At 42.9% G+C, this 23,209-nt stretch overlaps 1 protein-coding gene across 4 annotated transcripts in view; it reads left to right on the forward strand.

The window, feature by feature from the left end:
- SLC1A2 (solute carrier family 1 member 2) overlaps nucleotides 1-23,209 on the forward strand; it is a 159,202-nt gene that overhangs the window by 113,051 nt on the left and 22,942 nt on the right. For all 4 annotated transcript variants that reach the window (XM_018059239.1, XM_013969795.2, XM_013969794.2 and 1 more), the window contains exons 6-8: nucleotides 1,188-1,314; nucleotides 12,351-12,584; nucleotides 19,546-19,740. In XM_018059239.1, the coding sequence (XP_017914728.1) occupies nucleotides 1,188-1,314; nucleotides 12,351-12,584; nucleotides 19,546-19,740 (556 nt within the window). The remainder of the gene's footprint in view (nucleotides 1-1,187; nucleotides 1,315-12,350; nucleotides 12,585-19,545; nucleotides 19,741-23,209) is intronic.

Genomic DNA, 23,209 nt, shown 5'->3' on the forward strand with positions numbered 1-23,209 from the left:
AGGCAGTATGGGGACATCTGTTAGCCATGGAGCACACCCCAGACACTAGGAGAGTCTGGGTGAGACTCCGGGGTGAGATGCTGAGGAAGAGGGGTGGAGGGAGTGATGGCAGAGAGAGAATTTTCTGGGGAGAGAAAAGCTGGGTCTTACCTTGGAGGAACTAACATATCAGGCAGGTTTCCAGGACAGATACTCAGAGAATGAGGCAAAGGCAACACAGAAATAAGATCCATGGTTGGCGGTTGGTCTTAGTCCAGGACTTGGTGCAATTTGATGCTGACATCAAGAGGTGGGGACAGGGTTCCCCAGACCCTCCTGGCCTGGGATTAGATCGACCCTGGGAGCTGGGGTGGGGCTGCACTTAGATGGAAGTCAAGTGACATCAAGTAAAAGGAGAAGAGGGCCAAGGGGCTAGGAAATAACAAAGAGTATATTCTAGTTTTATGATCCTGGAAAAAAAAAAAGCACATGCAATAAAAAAGGAAAGTGTTCTAACCGTTTGGACCATGGAAAAAATGATGATGAATTAATAAATAACAGGTTAAATCCAAACAAACTGGGTCATCTGGGGTTTCCCAGCTGTTTTGGATTTCTCATTGCTTTCCCTTTGATTTTTCAAGATTTCTTCCTCCTTCTCAAATAAGCAATAGAAAAATAATTTCATGTTTAGGATTTTCCTAGAGTGAAACATATACCAACCATGCATTAATTTGGGAGAACACCAAACTAATATAGACATAACCCTGGCAAAGACTGAATTGGCTAATTGGTCTCTACTCTTCTAATACTGGCTCCAAGGTTTACATGATAATCCCCAAGTCCCAACAAGCCTTTCTTCGTTAATCTATCTACTAATGGAATCTGCTTACACATGACTTCATAAGTGAGGGGCAGAGGGGAGAGAGAAGAGAGTACTTTTTAGTTTGGAATGAAAATGAATTCATTTTCTCCAAGGAACTAACCTGCTTATAGTTCAACTCGCTCATGTGGAAAATAGTCAGGAAAGCCATAATTATGCAGGGGAAAGGTATTTTCAGTGTGGGACATAACACTTCTGTCTTTTAATGCTTAATTCATGGGGTAGCTGGTGGTGAGACTATGGCTGCATACACAGGGGATGGTTACGAACAAGAAGAACACACGTATTTTATCATTTGTCCTTTTGTGTTCTGTGATTCACCCAACAGGTCTGATAGGGTTTTTCATTGCTTTTGGCATTGCCATGGGGAAGATGGGCGAGCAGGCCAAGTTGATGGTGGAATTCTTCAACATTTTGAATGAAATTGTAATGAAGTTAGTGATCATGATCATGTGGTAAGTGGGTCTGTTCTTACATCATTGTGGTGGGGGTGTGAGGTGGTCGTGGGGTCTCCAAAGGACCCTGAACCCTCCTAGCAGGAAAGAGTGAGCAGGCATGAATCAAGGAAAGATTTCTCTGGAAAGACTTTGAAAAACAGGAATGGAACTCTCTTTCTTGGAACTTTCCATAGATAATGAGCAGGAAAACTATAAAGCCTGTGGGCCAGATCTTATCTGCCATTTGTTTTGTGTGGCCTGTGAGTCAAGAATGGGTTCTATGTTATTATTTTGCTGAAAAAAATCTAGAATATTAATAATCACAACACATGGTTATGTAAAATTCATACTCAGTGCCCATAAATAGTTTTGTTGGGACCCATCCTCCCTATTCACTCATGTACTGTCTAGGGTTGCTTTTGTACTAAGAGGCAGAGTTGAGTAGTTGTGACCAAGACTGCATAGGGTGCAAAGCCTAAAAAGTTTACTGTTTGACCCCTTGCATAAAAAGTTCACCCATCTCTGCCCTAGAGGAAAAGAACACATACATATACGCAAAACCAAAAAAACCAAAAACCAGACAAGCTAGAAATATCACTCAGTAATAGTGAATCTGAGCAATATCAGGATACACTATACTAAGATAGGGCCAAGATCCCAAGGATGTGGCATGACCCAGGGTGTGTGGAAGAATCACTTCTCCAGTATTCTGGTGTCCAAAATTAAATGCCTCTTAGATCTGGGTTCTCATGACTCATACAGAAAATGAATAAATAAATAAATAAAAGAGGCAGTTCTCAGGCCATGCAAGAAAAAGTGCCATCACCCAGGATTAAGTGCTCTTGGAAATCTGGTTCCACCCTCTAGTTTTACAGTAGAGAAAGCTGTGGTCCAGAGATACTAAATCTTAATTCTTTAACATTGTCATGATCACCATGATCTTTATGGTTTTCCTTTTATCTGCCAAGAGTCGTGACAGTGCTTCATGCCTCTCAAGTGTAATCCCCACAACCCTGCAAAGACGGTGTTATGGTTCCCAATTGACAGAAAAGGCAACTGAGGTTCAAGGAGGTAAATTAACTTGCCTAAGATTATATAGCCAGGGAGAAGAGGAGCCGGTGTTTATACCGATATCAAAGTCTTTGGTGTGTACATCGGTGGGGGTTTTGTTGTTGTTTGAATCATGTGAGTGGTATTGTCTCCACTTCATCTCATGTGTGTTTATGGTCAGTGGTTCTGAAGTCTAGGGTAGGCCAGGACAGCATCAGCTTCTTCTCATTCACAAGGGATCTGTGTCACCTCCAGTTACTGGAAATTTCTCGTGTTCACTATCTACCAGATAGAACGATTTTTACATATGTTCATTTCAGGTCCCTATGATGGTCCTGTATGTCTACCTGGGAATAAAGTAAAACTGCTCTTATACCAAACGACGTGTGTGTTCTGTTTGCCGCGGGAATTCTGGGTTACAGAGTCCTTCACTCTGCCTGCTCCAGTCCCCTGCACCTGCCTCCCCAATCCTCCTCCACTTTCCTTCCCCTGAAATTCCATCTGCTTCATCTCTTCTTCCTTTTCTTGGCCCTTACTTCCCACCTTACAAGGGCAAAGTCTGTTGCCAACTTGTATTTTATCACCAAGCGCAGTGATGTGCCTGTAGTAAATTCCTACTAAAACTTCAGGAACAAGTGGGCTAGCTAAAAGCCCCAGGGTCTCAGATCAAGAAGATGTTCCTCATGACTTTATGAACCATATTTAATAGTTCTGGTCTGTTCTAATCATTGCTTTACTGACTTTGGAAACACGGAAGAGATTCTCGTACAATAGTGTGTTCTTTTCAATTATTGTATTGATTCTTCAACTTCCCAGGCAAGGCTGGATTTCTAAATATTTCTTTTGTGTGAAGATTTAAAGTCACACACAATGTCATGCTGTAAAAATATTTTAAAATATCTTTTAAGGACTTCTCTGGCGGTCCAGTGATTAAGGCACCGTGCTTCCAATGCAGAGGGCGTAGGTTCGATCCTTTATTGGGGAACTAAGATCCCACATGCACACAGCCAAAAAAAATAGTCTTCTGTCTTTTGAATCCACTCTGAGCTTGCTGAGAGTGTAATAAATGGTAATATGCAAAGCTTCCTCCAGCCCACCATTTCTCATGATGTACTCTGCATAGAAGTTAAACAAGCAGGGTGACAATATACAGCCTTGACGTACTCCTTTTCCTATTTGGAACCAGTCTGTTGTTCCATGTCCAGTTCTAACTGTTGCTTCCTGACCTGCATACAGGTTTCTCAGGAGGAAGGTCAGGTGGTCTGGTATTCCTGTCTCCTTCAGAATTTTCCACAGTTTATTGTGATCCACACAGTGAAAGGCTTTGGGTCTGTCTAGTCAAAGCTATGGTTTTTTCCAGTAGTCATGTATGGGTGTGAGAGCTGGACTATAAAGAAAGCTGAGTGCTGAAGAATTGATGCTTTTGAACTGTGGTGTTGGAGAAGACTCTTGAGAGTCCCTTGGACTGCAAGGAGATCCAGCCAGTCCATCCTAAAGGAGATCAGCCCTGGGTGTTCATTGGAAGGACTGATGCAGAAGCTGAAACTCCATTACTTTGGCCACCTGATGCAAAGAGCTGACTCATTAGAAAAGACCCTGATGTTGGGAAAAACAGAAGGCAGGAGGAGAAGGGGATGACAGAGGATGGGATGCTTAGATGGCATCACCTACTCAACGGACATGGGTCTGGGTAGACTCCGGCAGTTGATGATGGACAGGGAGGCCTGGCGTGCTGCGATTCATGGTGTCACAAAGAGTCCCACATGACTGAGTGGCTGAACTGAACTGAATATGCAAAGCAGAACAGGCCTCTTAGTTTTAAACATTAAAGATCAGCCTTTACTTCCTAGAATTCCTAGCAGGGTGATCACCCTCACTGTAAATATGCAGCTCAGTTTTCTTTACTATGATGCCCATGATGTGGGTTGTGTATGAAAATTCCTTCCTTCATCCACGCCAGTGTCATTTCCACTGAGCCCCTGAAGCAGGAAGAATCTTCTAGGAAATCAGATGAGTCATGGGAAAAAGTGTATCCTCCCTTCTTCCCAGGGATGGAGTGGGTGTGGATCAAAATGTTTCCTCTTCACTGAAACCGAAACTCCTAAAGATTTAACATCATATCCCTGGAGATGAAGAGCAATTGTGAGTCAGGAGCAAGGCCTGTGGAATGGTTTCTGACAGCTGTTTGATTACCACGTCCAGCCCAACAGTCTGGAGGGTGTAATATGACGTGAGATGTCAATCCTACATATTTATTTCATTCTTCAGCTGCTTTGCCAGCAATTGATAATGATGTATAAAAGAAGGTTCTGGATAAAACAGCCAACCACATCTTATCTGACACCCTCGAAGCTTAAATCATCAGAGTTCTTTTGTAGTCTTCTCTATGAGATAGTAAGAATAGTAATAATAGTTAAAAAACAAATTAGTGCTGCCATATGACCCTACAGTCCCCCTCCTGGCCATATACCCCCCCCCAAACGTGATCCGATAGGATACATGCACCCCAATGTTCATTGCAGCACTGCTTACAGTAGCCGAGACATGGAAGCAACCTAAATGTCCATTGACAGGTGAATGAGCAAAGAAGATACGGACATATGTACAATGGAATATTAGCCATTAAGGAGAATGAAATAATGCCATAGGTAGTAATATGGTTGGATCTAGGGATTGTCATGCTGAGTGAAGTAAGTCAGACGGAAAAGGAGAAATATCATATGACATCCCTTATATGTGGGATCTAAAAAGAAATGATACAATTGAACTTATTTACAAAACAGAAACAGACTCACAGCCTTAGAGAATGAACCTGTGGTTCCCAGGGGGAAGAATGGGGGCAAGAGATGGTTAGAGACTTTGGGACAGACATGTACACATTGTTGTATTTAAAATGAATAACCAACAAGGTCCTACTGTATACACAGGGAATTCTTCTCAGTGTTGTGTGACAGCCTGGATGGGAGGGGAGTTTGCAGGAGAATGCATGTATGTATATGTATGGCTGAGTCCCTTTGCTGTCTCTCTGAAACTGTCACAACATTGCTAATCGGCTATACTCTGATGTAAAATAAAGAGTTGTTTAAAAATTTTAGAAAAGAGTAGTAATAATAGCACAAAGCATCATGAGGAGATTGCTATTAATCTAACAATGCTAGCGTGTGGTGTGTTAGTCACTCAGTTGTGTCCAACTCTTTGCGACTCCATGGACTGTAGCCCGCCAGGCTCCTCTGTCCATGGGATTTCTCAAGCAAGAACAGTGGAGTGGGTTGCCATTTCCTTCTCCAGGGGATCTTCCTGACCCAGGGATGGAACCTGTGTCTTCTGCATTGCAAGCAGATTCTTTACTGTCTGAGCCATTAGGATATTAAATTAATAACAGAATTATTAAATTCTTGCTATATATTCAGCACTTTTTCAATTACTCTCCTGTATCTATTATTGAGAAGGTAATAATTATTATAATTATTATTTTAGGTCATAACTAAGATTTTCCAAATTCCTGCTACATGCCTAATACTGTTCCAGAATTTTACACGCGTTGACTCTTTTATTTGTCACAATAAGACCTAGTGAAAGTGCTGCACTCAATATGCTGACAAATCTGGAAAACTCAGCAGTGGCCACAGGACTGGGAAAGGTCAGTTTTCATTCCAATCCCAAAGAAAGGCAATGCCAAAAAATGTTCAAACTACTGCACAATTGTACTCATCTAGCAAAGTAAAGCTGAAAATTCTCCAAGCCAGGCTTTAACAGTACGTGAACCGGGAACTTCCAGATGTTCAAGCTGGATTTAGAAAAGGCAGAGGAACCAGAGATCAAATTGCCAACATCTGCTGGATCATTGAAAAAGTGAGAAAGTTCAAGAAAAACATCTACTTCTGCTTTATTGACTACACCAAAGCTTTTGACTGTGTGGATCACAACAAACTATGGAAGATTCTTAAAGAGATGGGAATACTAGACCACCTGACCTGCCTGCTGAGAAATCTGTATGCTGGTCAAGAAGCAGCAGTTAGAACTGGACATGGAACAGACTGGTTCCAAATAGGAAAAAGAGTACGTCAAGGCTGTATATTGTTACCCTGCTTATTTAACTTATATGCAGAGTACATCATGAGAAATGCCAGGCTGGATGAAGCACAAGCTGGAATCACGATTGCTGGGAGAAATATCAATAACCTCAGATACACAGATGACAACCCTCTTATGGCAGAAAGTGAAGAAGAACTGAAGAGCCTCTTGATGAAAGTGAAAGAGGAGAGTGAAAAAGTTGGCTCAACGTTCAGAAAACTAAGATCATAGCCTCTGGTCCCATCACTTCATGGGGAATAGATGGGGAAACAATGGAAACAGTGAGAGACTTTATTTTGGGGCTCCAAAATCACTGCAGATGGTGAATGCACCCATGAAATTAAAAGATGCTTGCTCCTTTGAAGAAAAGCTATGACCATCCTAGACACCATATTAAAAAGCAGAGACATTACTTTACCAACAAAGGGTCTGTCTAGTCAAAACTATGGTTTTTCCAGTAGTCATGTATAGATGTGAGAGTTGGACTATAAAGAAAGCTGAGTGCTAAAGAATTCATGCTTTTGAATTGCGGTGTTGGAGAAGACTCTTGAGAGTCCCTTGGACTGCAAGGAGATCCAACCTGTCCATCCTAAAGGAAATCAGTCCTGAATATTCATTGGAAGGACTGACGGTGAAGCTGAAACTCCAATACTTTGGCCACCTGATACGAAGAACTGACTCATTGGAAAAGACCTTGACGCTGAGAAAGATTGAAGGCAGGAGGAGAAGGGACAACAGAGGATGAGATGATTGGATGGCATCACGGATGTGATGGACATGAGTTTGAGCAGGCTCTGGGAGTTGGTGAGGGACAGGGAGGCCTGGCGTGCTGCGATTCATGGGGTCACAAAGAGTTGGACACGACTGAGCGACTGAACTGAACTGAAGACCTACCCAAAATAGGCACTTTGGTGAACCTCATTTTCCAGATGAGAAAACCAGGCACACTGGTTAGCTTGCCCAGTGTTGCATGGCCTTAGTAATGGGAATTATAGAAACGTGTTAGTAAACTCAACTTCTGTTTGAACCTGGGATCTTCCTCGTATGAGCTGAGTGACGTTAGGCAAGTTAGATGCACTCTACACTCCTCATCTTGACCTGCGAGATAGATTGATCATAGAATCCACATCATAGGGTTGCTGTGAGAATTGAGTGAAATTGTGACAAATAGTTGTGGAGCGGTTCCTGTGTGCTGGGACCCGGCTAAGCATTTTATATGAACTCGTATTGTCATTAGGGCTTCCGTGGTGGCTCAGGGGGCTTCTATTGTGGCTCAGCTGGTGCAGAATCTGCCTGCAAGGCAGGAGAACTGGGTTCGATCCCTGAGTTGGGAAGATCCCCTGGAGAAGGGAAAGGCTACCCACTCTAGTGCTCTGGCCTGGAGAATTCCATGGACTGTATAGTCTCAGTTCAGTTCACTGTATAGTCTATAGGGTCACAAAGAGTTGGGCATGACTGAGCGACTTTCTCTTAACTGGTGGCCCAGCAGTAAGAATCTGTCTGCATGAGGCAAAGGAGATGTGGGTCCAATTCCTGGATCAGAAAGATCCTCTGGAGGAGGGCATGGCAACCCACTCCAGTAATCTTACCTGGAGAATCCCAGGGACAGAGGAATCTGGTGGGCTACAGTCCATAGCGTCGCAAAGAGTTAGATATGACAAGTGACTAAACACGCTTACAGGCACAATATTGTTATTATATTGTAATTACCATTATAATCAGTTCAATCCATAACCTCTGTTTCTCTGTGCTCATGAATTCCTTAAGAAGCCTGCAAAGCCCTCTGAATCACTGAAAGTAAAGAAAGAAAAACTCTTAATTTCGGTGTGATTTTCATATCCTCGTTTTTTGCAGAGTGCTTTAAAACATTTTTTTCAAAATCTGCAAAACATATAGAATGTAAACCTTTTCCTAATCTCACCACCGTAGAAACATACAGTAAGAAGTGAACTCTCTCCTCACTGTTTCAACTCTCTCTCTCAGTTAACCCACTACCACCACCATCCATCCACCCCCGATCCAGCCACCCACCCATCCGTCCATTCATTCTTTCACTTCCAAAATACTTTAGAGCATGTCTTCTCTGACAACAACAATGTTAGGCTCTAGTGATATAATGGAGCCTGGAGGCTCCATGAACTGGCTTTCACTCTGTCCTGATAAAAAGTTCTAATCTCCATATGGTAACTCAGCAAAAGTGACTTTCTGGATAGCCAGAACCTTACCCAAAGTAAAATGGGAAAATGGAGATTTGTGTTTTTTCCTTACCCTGAATTCAGACAACACCTTGGGTAATTTTTGGAATGTTTATCTTTATTGACGAGCTCTTCCACCTCTTGAGTTCTCTTGAAATCTGCCCCAAACTGGTAGACCGTTGCTGTTATTGGCAACATGTGGGACAGAACCACAGTGACTTCAGGGCAGGACTGAGAAAGTCCCTCCACTTATCTCTAACCACTCCAAGCATCTGGTCCACCATCTGTCCTGTCTTTGAAAGTCCCCGGTTAATCATTTTAGTGGGTTAAAACTGGAAGCCTAGAATAAGTTGCAGCGAAATAAAGGAAATAGTTTGCAAAGACTAATCAAGGAATATCTGTATTTCAGCCATCGCAGATCAGATTTTATTGCTGAAAACAGTGGTTTCTAAATACATCAGAATGACCTGGGGAACTTGTTTGAGGTATAAATGCCCCAAGGCTGCTGCTGCTGCTGCTGCTGCTAAGTCGCTTCAGTCGTGTCCGACTCTGTGCGACCCCATAGACGGCAGCCCACCAGGCTCCCCCGTCCCTGGGATTCTCCAGGCAAGAACACTGGAGTGGGTTGCCATTTCCTTCTCCAATGCATGAAAGTGAAAAGTGAAAGTGGCTAGCTCTGGGAAATTCTCAGTCGCTATGTGGTGGGTCCAGGGAATCCATGTTGTTTCAGGCAGGCCAGGTGATTTGGAGGCAGGAGTCTGTGGTTACACGGACTGAGATTGGGGTATGTTAGTGCTGTGTATGAGCCTGTTTGTGGAGTAGAGAGCAGACCTTGGTGAGAACCTTAAGATAACAAGAACTGAGGTGTGAAGTGGGTGAGGAAGGAAAGGGTGATGCAACAGTGAGAAAAAGATGCCACAGGTCAGTCCTGGATGAATCAATGGCTTTGAAAATGCTGCCCAGAGCTGAGGTTACAGCCAGTTTCAGGGCAGCATGGGAGCCATTCCCTCCACCAACTCTGTAGTCATATCCTTCTGATTTAGAAACTTCTGGGCATCACTTGGCTTTAGAAACCTCACAAGAGTTCTCAGCCTCTTCATGCATTTTGGTTTATGGCTTTGGTTATTTGCTTCATCCCTTTAAGTGGTGATCTTGAGTGCTTGCTCATAAAATCATCTGTAGTTGGGTTGGCAGTAGCCTGTGAGATACCTTGAAGTGAAAGTGAAAGTCACTCAGTCATGTCTGACTCTTTGTGACCCCAGGGACTGTAGCCTGCCAGGCTCCTCTGTCCTTGGAATTCTCCAGGCCAGAATACTGGAGTGGGTAGCCATCTCCTTCTCCAGGGGATCGTCCCAACCCAGGGATCGAACCCAGTTCTCCCTTATTTCAGGCTGATTCTTTACCAGCTGAGCCACCAAGGAAGCCTTAGAAAGTCTCTTTTAACTCAGACTTGACTCATTCAGCATGGTGATGAGGGGACATGGAGTAGATGTGTGGAGACAGAACATGCAAGAGACGCCTGCATCAGGGGGATTCCCCATGGCTGAGTGGGTAAAGAATCTGCTTGCAATGCAGGAGACACAGGAGCTGTGGGTTCAGTTGCTGGGCTGGGAAGATCCCCTGAAGGGGGAAATAGGAACCTACTCCAGTATTTTCACCTGAAAAATCCCATTGACAGAGAAGCCTAGCAGGCTACAGTTCACAGGGTCGAAAAGAGTTGGACGTGATTGAGCGGCTAAGCATGCACACCTGTGTCAGCAATCAGAGAACTAACAGTGCTGACAGGGATTGGTGGGGGGCAGGACTTCTGATAGTGTGTACATATATGCAAGTTCAAAAATGTAATCACCGTCTTCCCTGGTGGACCAGTGATTAGGATTTTGCCTTCCAATGCCAGAGGCGCAGTTTTGATCCCCTTCCCTGGTGGCTCAGATGGTAAAACGTCTGCCTATAATGCAGGAGACCTGGGTTCAATCCCTGGGTCGGGAAGATCTCCTGGAGAAGAGAAAGGCTACCCACTCCAGTATTCTTGCCTGGAAAATCCCGTGGACGGAAGAGCCTGGTAGACTACAGTCCATGGGGTTGCAAAGAGTCAGACACGACTGAGCAACTTCACCTTCCTTCCTTTCTTGGGGAGCTGAGATCCCACATGCCTTGTGGCCAAAAAGCCAAGGCATAAAACAGAAGCAGTATTGTAATACATTCAGTAAAGACTTAAAAAAAAAAAAAAACTTAAAAAAAATGGAAACGTAATTCTCACAGCAATCCCATGAGGTTGTAGTTAGCCTCTCTAAGCCTTGACTTGCACACCTGTAAAATGGAAATAAGTCACCAACCAAGGTCATAGAGCTGGTAAATGGCTGGACAACCTCCACGTCTCATGTAATTGTGAATATGACTCTCATCTACTCCTCATGGCTTTGCTTTAACCCAGGAAGTGCTTGCTTGCTCCAAACACAATTGATAGGAAAAAAACCACCAAATCTGCTCACTGACCTTCTCTTTTTTCTGACTCCCCTCCCGCAGCTGGGAGCCTGACTTCATTTGCCCCACAGTCTTTCTTTCAAATATATTCATAATTCTTAATAAGGTGGCAGTGTTCCCACAGACATGTTCATTTCAGTCAGAAGTATCACAGGCTGAACAGTTTCATGCTCCAACACCAGCAGGTTAAGCAGTGAAAAAGGGGTGTTGTCAAACATTGAAAAGCATACTCAAGGTAAGAGAGAAAGAACATGGTTGGCTGAATGAAGAGTGAGGATGATGGTAGATTTTTTCCAAGCACACTATAAAATAGTATAGACATAGAAAATAAGTTTTTCTTAGGATAGATTGATAGGCGGCAAACTGTTTGCTTCTGTACAAAAAGCTACAACTGCTCCTTCAAGGAAGTGGTTTGGTGGGTAGAGATGAAAACCCCCAGTGGTAGTGTTTCACAGATCTGAGATTATTCTCCTCCTCCTCTTTCCTGGTTTCATGATCTTGGGCCTGACTTTTCCGAACCTCAATTTCCTCATTTGCCAAACAGCCATAATGAAATCTTGGTTTTAGGGTTGTGGTAAGAATAAAATGTGTGGATGTCTCCCCATGATGCTTGAAATACGATGCGTGGCAGCCAGCATTCTTGTTGGAATAAGTATGGAAAGAAACACTTTCAAACTTGGAAGTGATAAAATCACGTTTCTCTAAACATGCTCTTTGGCTCATATGATTTTCTTGTTTGGGCAGCTCTCTCTCTCTTTCTCTAAATTCCTTCCAGGCCAAAAACAAAGCACAGTTTACAAACACCAGTGTTCATAAATTGATGAAACTTGGATGAGTTTTCTGGGAAGCTCTAGATTTATTCTCAATTTTCAGGAAAGATATGGAATAGAGAAGTCAAACAAGATTATTAAAGATGTAACTTGGGTGTCTCTTAACTTTAAGCATGGTGCTTACTTAAGAGGTGGTAAAACTTGTCTCCTCTAGCCCTAAAAAATTATCTGAGCAACAAAGTTTATCTTGGGATTTTTCATCAGAGCAGGAGCTACTGGGTCCATAGAAAAGATTTCAGATAATGTGGCTAGTTAGAAGCAAAATATAGTATGTACTGAATCTCCTGGTCCTCTTTTGTAAACACTCTTTGTACAGAAATGTGGAGGGTTTTCCTCAGGGTATGGTACCTAGGAGGGCCCAGATTTTAAATTCTAAATCCCATCACCAGCTCTTTCATGCTTTTTCTTTTCTATTTTTCAGGTACTCTCCCCTGGGTATTGCCTGCCTAATCTGTGGGAAGATCATTGCAATCAAGGACTTAGAAGTGGTTGCTAGGCAACTGGGGATGTACATGATCACGGTGATTGTCGGCCTCATCATCCATGGGGGGATCTTTCTCCCCTTGATTTACTTTCTAGTGACCAGGAAAAACCCTTTCTCCTTTTTTGCTGGCATTTTCCAAGCTTGGATCACTGCCCTGGGTACCGCTTCCAGGTAGAGAACACAAGAAATCACCGTTTCTCTCTGCTTGCTCCTTTAACTTCTTTGCCACTCCTTTTTCAAAATCTTCCCATCACAGTATTCAGTGAGAACACTTTTCACATATTATTAAAATATTTTTGAAAAAGTAGAACACTGTAGATTCTTGAATCCTTTTAGGAACTTTTGATTTTTCTGCTGAACTTTTTGCTGGTATGCCGCTGTCCTGGAACTATGATCTCATATAACATTTCCCAGGTGAATGCATACGGTTCATCTTTAGGCATAATTTGCCACATATAGCATTAGGGAAAAGTGTTAGTAGCTCAGTCATGTCTGATTCTTTGTGACCCCATGGACTGTAGCCTACCAGTCTCCTCTATCCATGGTATTCTCCAGGCAAGAATATTGGAGTGGGTAGCCATTCCCTTCTTTAAGAGATCTTCCCAACAGAGGGATCGAACCGGGGTCTCCCGCATTGCAGGCAGATTCTTTATGATCTGAGCCACAGGGAAGCACAGATAGCATTAGTTCAGCTTTAAATGTTTTCCAAAAGGGTGTAACAGGATGCTATTTTATTTAAGAAATTCTCTCACCTGTGATTTGAAAAATGCTATTACAGCATATCACTCTATTGAGTAATTTTCCAAGAATAAGAAAAAAAGGTTTCGCAGGATGAATGGTAGGTTAGGTGAGATTTTTCAGACAAACTGGAAATCAGACAAGTCTTTGGACCTGTAATGGACTATTCAGTCCCATTGATTTTGAGGAAAGTCAGGTTGGTATTTATTTGACTTAACATTGACTAAGAGTTGGTTCCTTCTTCGTTACCTAGTTCCAGTGCCTCAGAAGCCAGTGAGGGCTCCAGAGATATGCAGACCGAAAAAGCAAAAACTCTTCTTCTTTGAATACCACTTTGGACTGAATTCAAACCAACAAATCAACAAAAACAAGTACATAAGAAACACCAAGCAATGTAGAATTTCCAAGACTAAAAGAGCTTTATCCTCTCAGCCTGCAATATTCGCTTTTATTTCTGCACATGTGTCCTTGGTTCGCGAAACAAAGACTGAGGCCATAAAGTAGGTGGCAGGGAGACAGACAGACTCTGCAACCCACAGCCCAGTGTGATCGCTGGAGTCACAGGTTGGCAGGTCCTTGTTACAGAGCCCAGGACCACGCTCCGCCAGGGAGGCAGCTACTCTGTGACACAGGGAAACTGCTGCTCCTGAACTACTGAGCAGGCCATCAGGTTTTTCTTAAGTTACATAATAGGCCCATAGTGGTGATGCCTAGGAAGCCAAATTATATTTCCATCTTGCAAATCAATGAGAAGTTTGGACTAGTAGGATGTAAGGTTTCAGAAAAAGTGAAAAAATATATACAATCTGGGAGATCTAGATTCTGCATTTGGTTTCTCAAGACGAAGGAAAGCACTCCAAAATTTCCTTTTTCCTTCTTGGTCCTATAAATTTCTTATGGCTAAAGAGTTCTATCCATAAAAATCCTGTCTTTTTAGTGAAAAAGTTAACTTTTTTTCAAAAATAAAGCAATCAGGTTTAGTTTCATTTCTGTTTTCTGGTTATGAGCATGATGTTTTCTCATTATGAATAAGTTCAGACAGTGAATAAAAGTTTGGAGAAAAAACAGGCATCACCACTGATACTTAAGTAGTAACATTTTAGTTAATCTTTACAGTTATGTACATTTCCATTTCTTATTATATGCAGATATTGTACATTGCTAAAGCGAGTGGAGAAGATCCCTTGCAGAAGGAAATAGCAACCCACTCCCGTATTCTTGCCTGGGAAATCCCATGGACAGAGGAGCCTGGCGGGCTACAGTTCATGGGGTTGCAAAAGAGTAGGACCACAACTTAGTGACTAAACCAAAAACAACAAAATTTTCACTGGTCAACATATCATAAGAGTTATGTTATATCTGTTCATATAGCTCTTACTATAACTACATTTCTATTACTACTATTTTTAAACTTCATAATAATACACTGTATGTACTATAAAACAACCCCATCCCAAATGTATATTTAAGCCTTGTATATTGAATAGGGCTGTGACACGCAGCATTGTAAATACATCTCTGCAAGGATGTCTGATGATCTCCTCAGGACAAATTTTGAGTTTCTGAATCTGCTGGTAAGCCCATTGATGGTTTTGAAGCATATTACCAGATTACTATTTGGAAAAGTACGTTAGTTTATGTCCCTGCTAACTGGGGACATAAAAGCAGTTATTTTAACACTCTCCAAACCGATTGGTGAAAAGTGATCTCACTTAATTTGCATTACTCTGATTACTGGGGAGGGAAAACATCTTTTTGTGTTCTTTTTGATCATCCTTCCCTCCCCTCCCCTGCCCTGTGAATTGTTTGTGAGCTTACTTTCCTTTTGGGGTATTTATCCTTTCCTGATTGGTTTTCAGCTTTCTTCATGTATAAAAATATCAACTTATGTATCAGATGTTGCAAATAATGCCCCTCTTCACTTGATATTTGTCTTAATATTTTACTGTGCCTTGTATCACTAGCAGGTTTTAATTTGTGGAGCTTCCCCCACGGCTCAGTGATGAAAAGAATCTCCCTGTGGTACAGGAAACACACGCTTGATCCCTGGGTCAGGAAGATCCCCTGGAGAAGGGCATGGCAACCCACTCCAGTATTCTTGCCAGGAAAACTGCATGGACAGAGGAGCCTGGCAGGCTACAGTCCATAGTGTTGCAAAGAGTTGGACATGACTGAAGCAACTGAGCACAAAGCCATCAATCTTTTCCTTTAGTATTTAAAATTTTGACTTTGCTTAGGATATATCTTTTCCACCAAAGGTTGTAAAATATTACTTTATATTTTCTTCCAGTGCCATTATGGTTTTGACTATCTCAAAATATTATTATCTTTTCTTTTGAATGACTAGACAATTCTCCTAGTCCCTTTATACGACAAAGGTAAATCTTAAAATCATTGGGAAAACCCAAAATTATATCTAAATCAAAGACAAATTCTTGGGTTATCTGACCAAGACCACAAACATTAGATGCATTTCTCCCCCTTTACCTTGTATTTCATTTGAAAAAAGAATATGGTTTTAATCTTTGGTTAAAATGTGGCTTTTGCCTGGATGTAGAAAATCCCATGGACAGAGGAGCCTGGTGGGCTGCAGTCCATGGGGTCGCTAAGAGTCGGACATGACTGAGTGACTTCACTTTTCACTTTCATGCATTGGAGAACAAAATGGCACCCCACTCCAGTATTCTTGCCTGGAGAATCCCAGGGACAGAGGAGCCCGGTGGGCTGCCAGCTATGGGGTCGTACAGAGTCGGACACGACTGAAGCGACTTAGCAGCAGCAGCAGAATTTCTTTTATTTTCTTTTTAAAGTCACGGTGGCAGGAGTCATGTACTGAGAATTAACTCAAGGTTTCTTTCCCATTATGACCACAAGGGAAAAGCCCCAGGGACACAGTTAAATATACTTTCTACCTCCTCAGACCTTGGCCTGTATGGGACATAGAGGGGAGGGTTGGCCCCATTTTCTCAATAGGCACAGGGGCTGGTGTCAGGGCAGCTGGGTTGCAGTGGGGGGTGGCCTGGGACACCTCACTGCATCCCGCTGACCTCAGTGCCTGCTGTTAAAACTAATCTGGATAAAAAAACAAAAAAAAAAACAAGAAAATTATATCTAAATCATATGACCATGGAGGCAGGAGCCAAAAAACAAACAAACAAACCACAATGTCAGAATGTCAGCCTGTCAGTACAAGAAAGAGTTAAAAGTCTCAAATCCTAATTTGGACTGATGGGATACATATGAATTTTTAAGACACAAAGCATATCCCCTAGTGGCAGTAAGAATATTTTCATGCCTCACCAATTGTGTTCCTCAATCTCTTGAATTATCTAAAGACCCTTTGATGACAGTGTGGGGAAATGAATGCAGTAATAATAGTGGATATATTCCAGTTGTCCCAGCAGTGTCCTTAGATTCACACCAGTGAGAATCTAGCTGCCCACAGGAGCTATGCTGCCATTTCAGACCAATCATGGTGTCCTGGTGACATCAAAGGGTCTTAGAAAGGGGCTGGGGGTGTGGGAGAGGAATAAAGGACATTAGGTGCAAGTGAGGGTATTAGCTGCTCCCTTGCATTTGACTCTTTGTGACCCCATGGACTGTAGCCCACCAGGCTTCTGTGTCCATGGAATTCTCTAGGCAAGAATACTGGAGGGGGTTGCCATTCCCTTTCCAGGGGATCTTCCCCGCCTAGGGATCCAACCTGGGTCTCCGGCGTTGCAGGCAGATTCTTTGCCATCTGAGCCACCAGGGAAGCCAAAGGACGCTAACTTCCCTTGAAATAGCTGGGGCAGCAAGCCAGGTACAACGATACTCCCACGTGTAAATGAGGCCGGACCCCAACCTTTTCCCTGGGTTCCTAGGGTTTTTTAAATGAGAGGTCTCCAAACATCCATAACTTTCCCCCACCTAAAGCCAAAGAGGATGCATGAGACAGCCCCCTGACCTGAAATCACAAAGAATGGTTCAGTAAGATGACTCTGGCTACTCTAGGTTGTTAATAGGGCTTGTGGGTCTGTGGGATGTTAAGGTGCAGATTTACGAGACCCTAAGTTTGGAGCTTCAGGGTCCTTGGTTCTGAGTTGGTCCTGGAATCTGCATTTTGTTTATCATGCCTGAAGCTGACGGTCCTCTTCCACTCTGAGAAACCAAGACCTTTGCAAGTGTCTTTGTCCAGCCCTAATCCTGACAAGTAGGAGGGAACTATGACTAAGGTTATAATGACAAGAAGACAAATGTGCCATCCACACTAGGGGTTTCTCTCAAGTCAGTTTGCTAAAGTTTGAATAAGAAAAAAGAGAATGGCTCACAAGGTATTCGCATGGCAGTTGGAATGTTCTGCGTTGCTTTCCATATTCATTAAACTTTGAAGCAAATCCACTTGCCCTCCCATCACCTCTGTCCACATGGAAATAAAAAGTCTGGCTTTCAGCGACTCTTACTCTTGTAGGTCTCCTCTTTTAGAAGACACCAAACATGTCAGGAGTTCTGGCCTTTGAGAATGATTCCTAAGGTCATGAATTTGCATCCCACGCCTGGGAGGAGTGGGAGTGAAGTCACTCCACATTGGGTCTTTGATTAGCTACAGAGCTTTCCCGCCCTATGTCATAGGAGAGACTCTAGAGTTGGCAATGACGATTTATCAGGGAATTGGAATGTCTGTGAGGATCCCCAGGGAATTGGAAAATTCTGAAAGAGATGGGGATACCAGACTACCTGACCTGCCTCTTGAGAAACCTATATGCAGTTCAGGAAGCAACAGTTAGAACTGGACATGGAACAACAGACTGGTTCCAAATAGGAAAAGGAGTACATCAAGGCTGTATATTGTCACCCTGCTTATTTAACTTCTATGCAGAGTACATCATGAGAAACGCTGGGCTGGAAGAAGCTCAAGCTGGAATAAAGATTGCTGGGAGAAATACCAATAACCTCAGATATGCAGATGACACCACCGTAATGGCAGAAAGTGAAGAAGAACTAAAAAGCCTCTTGATGAAAGTGAAAGAGGAGAGTGAAAAAGTTGGCTTAAAGCTCAACATTCAGAAAACGAAGATTATGGCATCTGGCCCTATCACTTCATGGGAAATAGATGGGGAAACAGTGGAAACAGTGTCAGACTTTATCTTTTTGGGCTCCAAAATCACTGCAGATGGTGACTGCAGCCATGAAATTAAAAGACGCTTACTCCTTGGAGGGAAAGTTATGACCAACCTAGATAGCATATTCAAAAGCAGAGACATTACTTTGCCAAGAAAGGTCTGTCTAGTCAAGGCTATGGTTTTTCCAGTGGTCATGTATGGATGTGAGAGTTGGACTGTGAAGAAAGCTAAGCACCGAAGAATTGATGGTTTTGAACTGTGGTGTTGGAGAAGACTCTTGAGAGTCCCTTGGACTGCAAGGAGATCCCACCAGTCCATTTTAAAGATCAACCCTGGGCTTTCTTTGGAAGGAATGATGCTAAAGCTGAAACTCCAGTACTTTGGCCACCTCATGCGAAGAGTTGACTCATTGGAAAAGACTCTGATGCTGGGAGAGATTGGGGGCAGGAGGAGAAGGGAATGACCGAGGATGAGATGGCTGGATGGCATCACTGACTCGATGGACGTGAGTCTGAGTGAACTCCGGGAGATGGTGATGGACAGGGAGGCCTGGCATGCTGCGATTCATGGGATCACAAAGAGGTGGACACGACTGAGTGACTGAACTGAACTAAACTGAACTGGATTCTTGCTGAATGGTGTTTGCCATATTTGTCCAGCTTTCTCAAAATTAGCAAGCCAGCTCAGGGCAATTCCCAGGGGCTGGGTACAACCCATGTAGTTAATCTTGTTGGAAATAGTGTTTCTAGCATAAAATTATGGGTCATTCAAACATTCCTCATTCTGTCTTACATATTAGTAGCTGAACCTTTTCCTTCCCTTTATTTTGCAGCCCCATTAATGTGGGCAATCACACAGGTTTTGAATATTTAATCCAAGATGGAAACAGGGGCCAAAGGGAAAGGAGAACTTGAAGCTCTGAGGAGATCTCAAAAACTAGAACCAACAAAAATATTTTGCTGCCTAATTAGCATCTTAATAAGATTGAATGTGAGCCTCCAAATCAAGGGTTTTTTTGTTTGTTTCTGTTTTGTTTTTTGTTTTGCTTTATTGCTAGAATTAAAATTTATTTGAATTTAAAACTTTTTTTACTGGAGTACAGAGCTCTATTCAATACTATGTAATGGCCTATATGGCAAATTGATGGGTTTAATTTAGTTCTAGATGCTGCTTTTTTCAAGTCACATTGCTTGACTGGAACAAAGAACAAACGCTTTGCGGTGGCATTTCAGACGGTGCTTTGTCCTGCTTCTCTAAAGTGGACACAACTCTCGTCTCTCTTGTTCCCTTAGTGCCGGAACTTTGCCCGTCACCTTCCGCTGCTTGGAAGAAAATCTGGGGATCGATAAGCGCGTGACTAGATTTGTCCTGCCAGTCGGAGCGACCATTAACATGGATGGCACGGCCCTTTATGAAGCGGTGGCTGCCATCTTCATAGCCCAAATGAATGGCGTCGTCCTAGATGGAGGCCAGATTGTGACCGTAAGGTGAGTGAAGTGGGTGGGATGAAGCACTGAAACAATCCTTTACCCTTTTGTCCCTTCCACACTAATTCCATTTCACAAAGGCCACTTCAGTTTCAGTTATCCGGGTAGAAGGATGGTGAAAGACGTGAAAGAGCAGAGGAATTATTGGCAAGCTCAAAGGGAAGATGGGAAGAGGAATTAAGCAGGCTCACTCTAATGCCTTCTGTTTGTATTGCCTATGTGAAATTGCTTCAGAAATTTGATATTGATTGATTTTTAACCATCGTGTGATGTTCCAAGGCAGTTACTTCTATATTTAATAGATGAAGAAGCATAGGCTTCAGGAGCGCGGTAGTTTGAAGATGTAATACCATCAGTAATGAGCCAGAAGGGCTGTTCCTGGGACCTGCATCAACTGACCCTGGATCCAGTTTTTCTTAAAATATGCTCCCTTCAGCTTTCCAGGGAATGACAGCATAACTGATAAAGTACTTGGAGGAAGAGATTCCTCAATACAGCACGTAACATTTTATTACAAATAAATAGTAATCTTTTTTGTTTTTGCTAAAGTCATTTTACCTATATATTTATCATTTTTAAAAATTCAGAAAGAACACTTTTCCAATATGTCATTAAAGACATATCGCTTCTCTGCAGACTTAAAGATCACACCTACTTGTATGTATTAGTTTATCTAATCCTTACAACCATCCTAGGAGGTATGTACTTGTCTCAGTCAGCTCAGGCTGTGTAACAAAATACCACAGACTATTTGGCTCAAACAGAAGATGTTTATTTCTTACAGTTCTGGAGGATGGGAAGTCCAAGATTAAGGTGCCAGTGGGTTCAGCTCCTGAAGAATGTCCTCTTCCAGATTTGCAAATAACCGCCTTCTAGATGCTCACTCACATGGCCTTACCTTGGTACCTGGAGAGAGACAGCAAGTTCTCTTATGTCTCCTCCTACAAGGACACGAATCTCACCATGAGAACTCTACCTTCATGACCAAGGCTCCATCTCCAAGTACCATCACATTGGAGATTAGGGCTTCAACAAATGAATTTGGGGAGGACGCACCTCAACCTATAGCAGTACTGTAAAGGAGCCTCAATTTCAAATAATGGGACAATAATCACATATTCTAGGTTGGTTGAGAGCACTGTGCCTGATATATAGTCACCTGTCAATAAATCTTAGCTACTAGTATTATTACTATTATTGATGCCTAATCAAATACAGTACTCCTAACATATGACAGAAAAAGGTGACAGTGATATAGTGAGTAACATGATGTTACTCAGTGGAAAACATGCTTTATGTCAAATTATCAAGCCTTCTAAGTCATGTCCTGACAGACTGTGTACAGGACTGCCAACCTCCCTTCCTTTTAAATTCAAAGACAAACCAACCTCCCTTACTTTAAAATTCAAAGACAAATGGGGCTTTTTAATGTCTCTGAGGTCTCCCATTGATGAAGCAACCATGCTTCCCATCAAGCTCACATCATTAGATGAGAACTTGCAGATCACACCAGGTGATTGAGATTATGCTTGAATTATTTAAATTTACCCTTTATTTTAATAATGATAGTACCGAGAATTTTCACAGGACAAAGGATAAAGTTGGCCAAATATATTTAATAGTGGTGCCTCTGACAAGTTCAATCAAATCTGCTGTTTGTAGACATCACAAGGGCTATCTCTGGGAAACACCTCGCCCGCAAGGAGTATATGTAGTTCGTATACTCCATATGTAGTATATGTATATTTAGTATATGTAGTTAGGTAGTTTCCTGGCTGCTACTTAGTATATGTAGTATATGTAATTCCAATTTAGTCAGAGAAAAATAGCCAAGTCTAGCTTCATTGCTGTGCCTCCAAGTACATTTCTCGTCTTCTCATTTCCCTGCATGTAGCAAAACAGTGGCCAGGAATTCTCAGCAAATTTGTTAAGTCTTAGAGTTCAATGTGCGGAGAAGGCAATGGCACCCCACTCCAGTACTCTTGCCTGGAGAATCCCATGGATGGAGGAGCCTGGTAGGCTGCAGTCCATGGGGTCGCGAAGAGTCGGACACAACTGAGCGACTTCACTTTCACTTTTCACTTTCATGCATTGGAGAAGGAAATGGCAACCCACTCCAGGGTTCTTGCCTGGAGAATCCCAGGGACTGGGGAGCCTGGTGGGCTGCTGTCTGTGGAGTCGCACAGAGTCGGACACAACTGATGTGATTTAGCAGCAGCAGTAGCAGAGTTCAATGTGAGGAGGGATCAAGAGACCTAAAAAGGCAGCATGGCGTTGGAATCGAGTAGACGAGTGCTCAAATCCCAGCAGACCATGTTCAGCTGAGTGACCCTAAGTTTCTCCACCCGTCCAGTTGGTGGTACAACCAGATGTACCTTGCAGGGTTACTGTGAGGTTCTGCTGCAGTTATTGTGTGTGTGGTGTCTTGTACAACATCCAAAAACCAGCCAGAGGAGTGAGCCAGAGAAGCGGAAGGACGTGAAGATCAGGAAGGGATAAAGAGAGGGAAGATCTCCGCCCAGGGGCTGTTGCAGGGCTTAGAGTTCCACAGGCACCCTGCCTATGTTCGGGTCAGGAAATGACTGAGATGGAGGAACAGAAAGAGAGCCAGCTTCCAGGAAGATTTCTTCATAGAAGTTTGTCTCACACAACCAAGGGGTAGCAAGACAGCGTGGCCACAGCACCCAGGGATGTGCAAGAGTGACTCACAGAACAGAAGCAACTGAGGTTGCAAACAAAACAGCCTCAGCCAAGACCGCTGGAACTGAGGAAGTTCCCCTTCCCTGGTGTGTTCTATCCATGTTGGGGAAATGGCTGAGAATTCCCACCTGCCAGCTCTCGGGACTTTAGGGAAGTTTTCATCACAAAGCGGCCTCATCCTGCCCAGATTTCCCAATGAGAACAAGAATTCACATGTATTAGCGGGAGGGGAATTTGCAGTGTGCCAGCCTCTTCTAAGTGCTTAATTTCTGAGCTCCTGCATACTCCATGAGTGAGACCCCATTGTTATCTCTTGTTTTATAGATAAGGGAATCAAGGCACAAAGACGTTAAGTAAGTTGCCCAAAGTCATGTGCTTAATAAGTGCCAGAATTGGGATTTGAAGCTAGGTCGTTCAACTTGAGAACCTTCTCTGATAACCACTACTAATTATTATCTCTTATGACCTAAGTGGATGTCCCCCACCCCTCAAAATGGAGCTCTTTAAACCCTTACATCAGCTCCATATTGCTGGGGCAGGGTAAAACAAAGATGGGTTCTAATCCCACGTAGGGGGAGTATCTGTTTTGTGGCAGATATGGAAAAAGCAGTGCAAACCACAAAACCTCCTGAGAACTTTCTTTCCTCATGTGTAAGATTAGGTAAATTCAGGTTCCTTTTGACTGTAATACCAGGGCTCTGTACATGGACACACCAACTGGCAAACCAGCTTGGGAGTCTGAGTCTTGGTTTGAAGCCAGAAGACCTAC

Source organism: Capra hircus, chromosome 15 (assembly GCF_001704415.2).
Source record: "Capra hircus breed San Clemente chromosome 15, ASM170441v1, whole genome shotgun sequence".
Lineage (NCBI taxonomy): Eukaryota > Metazoa > Chordata > Mammalia > Artiodactyla > Bovidae > Capra > Capra hircus.